Genomic DNA, 2,023 nt, shown 5'->3' with positions numbered 1-2,023 from the left:
GTTATCTATCTCAAGAATAAAAAAGGGAAAATTTCACTTATAAACAATTTATGGGTCAAAATAACATATTCATAGCCCATATTTTAAAGTACAAACCTACAGCCCAACATTACGTGGCCCAACTTGAATATTCACCTTTATACAACAATATACAACTTTATACACCTACTATAGACAATGTATACACCTTGTATATAAGTATATAATAATGTATAAGACTAGTATACAATATTATACAACAATATATAACTTGATACATCTACTGTAGACAATGTATAAACCTTGTATAATAATGTATAAGACTAGTAAAAAACTGAAGAGGAAAAAATGGCTATGGCGGGTAATTAAAAAAAGATGGGCTAAAACGGGTAAATATTTTGCCATAATTGGCATATAGTGTAAAATTCCCAATAAAGAAATCATGGTCGCGACCTATAAATACCTATGACATCCAACTTTTTTGTATCAAAAAACAGTTCTTCATCCACTAGTTATCTTTCCGATAGTTCTTTAAATTTCTTCTACAGATCAGTTAACATGGCCATCACATCCTTCACTGATGAGTACACTTCTCCTGTTCCTCCATCAAGAATCTTTAAGGCCTCAATTGTTGATTCTCACAATTTGATGCCAAAGCTGATGCCACAAGCTATAAAAAGTATTGAATTTGTCCAGGGAAATGGAGGTGCTGGAAGCATTAAGCAAATCAACTTTCCTGAAGGTTAATTCATCCTAATTAACTCTCTTCAAATTTTGATAGCCGGATAGATTCACTGTTTATTTTTTCTATCCGATATAGATCGAGTATACACTAATTATACATGTTATACATGGATTATACATATATTAAACATCCACCTGCTATTTTTGGTTTAAGAAGTTGGGTGGGCGGCTATTTAGGTCAATTCTTCTTTTTTATAATCACTTGTATATTCTGACCGTTTCTTTTCTGCAGGTGGCAACTTTAAGTCCATTAAGTATAGGATTGATGAGCTTAATGAGGAGAAATTTATTTACAAATACGCGTTGATTGAAGGCGACGCCTTGGTAGAAAAACTAGAAAAAATAACTTATGAGGTGAAGTTCGAGCAGTCACCTGATGGTGGTTCCATCTCTAAGGTGACGAGCACGTACTATACAGAGGGCGATTTCAAGCTGAAGGAAGAAGAAATCAAAGCAGGCAAGGAAAAAGTATTGGGAATGTACAAAGCAGTAGAAGCCTATCTCCTTCAGAATCCTGATGCATATGCTTAGTCATTTTCTGAGAAATGTTATCTTATTTCTTATTTTGTTGTGCTCAAGTTTGTTTTCTGTGTTTGTGTGGAAATAATTTCCTCTGGTTTGTCAATAAATGTTTTGTAAGTTTGCTTTTTCTACTTGCTGTCTGGTGCTCAGATCTTTGATCAATAAATGACCAACTTAAACTTTTCTTTTCCCCAGTTTCTGTCCCCTATTTCCTTTACTAACTTTATCTTTAGTTGCATAATGTGCACTATAACCTTGTTAGCATCCAATGTTAGAATAAAGAATTCAATGGGCATCCTTATATCAATTTTTTAAATAGATAAGAGATCAGCTAAAGTAATGGTCATATCCTTCCTCCCCCTCCGTTTAAGGAAGATATCTCAATTATTCGCCTACGAGGTCTTCACATGATAGGCTGAAAAATCCTTATTAGGAAGAAGATTTCAACAAATTCACAGTCTTATAGAAGTAGCTGGCAAATGTAGACACCTGATGTATAGGTAAGGAAAGGAAGTCTCTGTGGCACGTATGAGTAGCTATCATGAATAGAAGTTTCAAAAGCCAAAAGAAAGATATGGAGACAAGAAAAAAGTTGGTGGAGACACATGATGATAGGGCGGGCAACCGACTTTCGGTACTTTCTGCCAACTCGATTTCATATTGGAGTTTTGATGTTGAATATTTAAATAAAACTTATATTCTTACCTCTGAAGCTGTGAAGTTCAAAATTTACAACATGAATTCCCTTTAACATAACAGAGGAAGAAATAACTACATT

General features: G+C 34.1%; 1 protein-coding gene across 1 annotated transcript; it reads left to right on the top strand.

Annotated features, from left to right (window-relative positions):
* The first annotated feature begins 481 nt into the window (after positions 1-481).
* LOC132605469 (major strawberry allergen Fra a 1-2-like) lies at positions 482-1,432 on the top strand. Its single transcript, XM_060318611.1, has 2 exons — positions 482-721; positions 956-1,432. Exons 1-2 carry the CDS (start codon positions 538-540, stop codon positions 1,252-1,254), a joined length of 483 nt encoding a protein of 160 aa, XP_060174594.1. The 5' UTR covers positions 482-537; the 3' UTR covers positions 1,255-1,432.
* Positions 1,433-2,023: the final 591 nt, after the last annotated feature.

Source organism: Lycium barbarum, chromosome 8 (genome assembly GCF_019175385.1).
Source record: "Lycium barbarum isolate Lr01 chromosome 8, ASM1917538v2, whole genome shotgun sequence".
Classification (NCBI taxonomy): domain Eukaryota; kingdom Viridiplantae; phylum Streptophyta; class Magnoliopsida; order Solanales; family Solanaceae; genus Lycium; species Lycium barbarum.
The sequence above is the reverse complement of the archived record's forward strand: the minus strand, read 5'-3'. Positions and strand labels throughout refer to the sequence as shown.

Bases quoted from the DNA above. Each gene is read 5' to 3' on its own strand.
- LOC132605469 (XM_060318611.1), top strand. From the start codon at position 538: ATGGCCATCACATCCTTCACTGATGAGTACACTTCTCCTGTTCCTCCA. The intron at 722-955 runs GTTAATTCATCC...TCTTTTCTGCAG, and splicing joins GCAAATCAACTTTCCTGAAG to GTGGCAACTTTAAGTCCATT.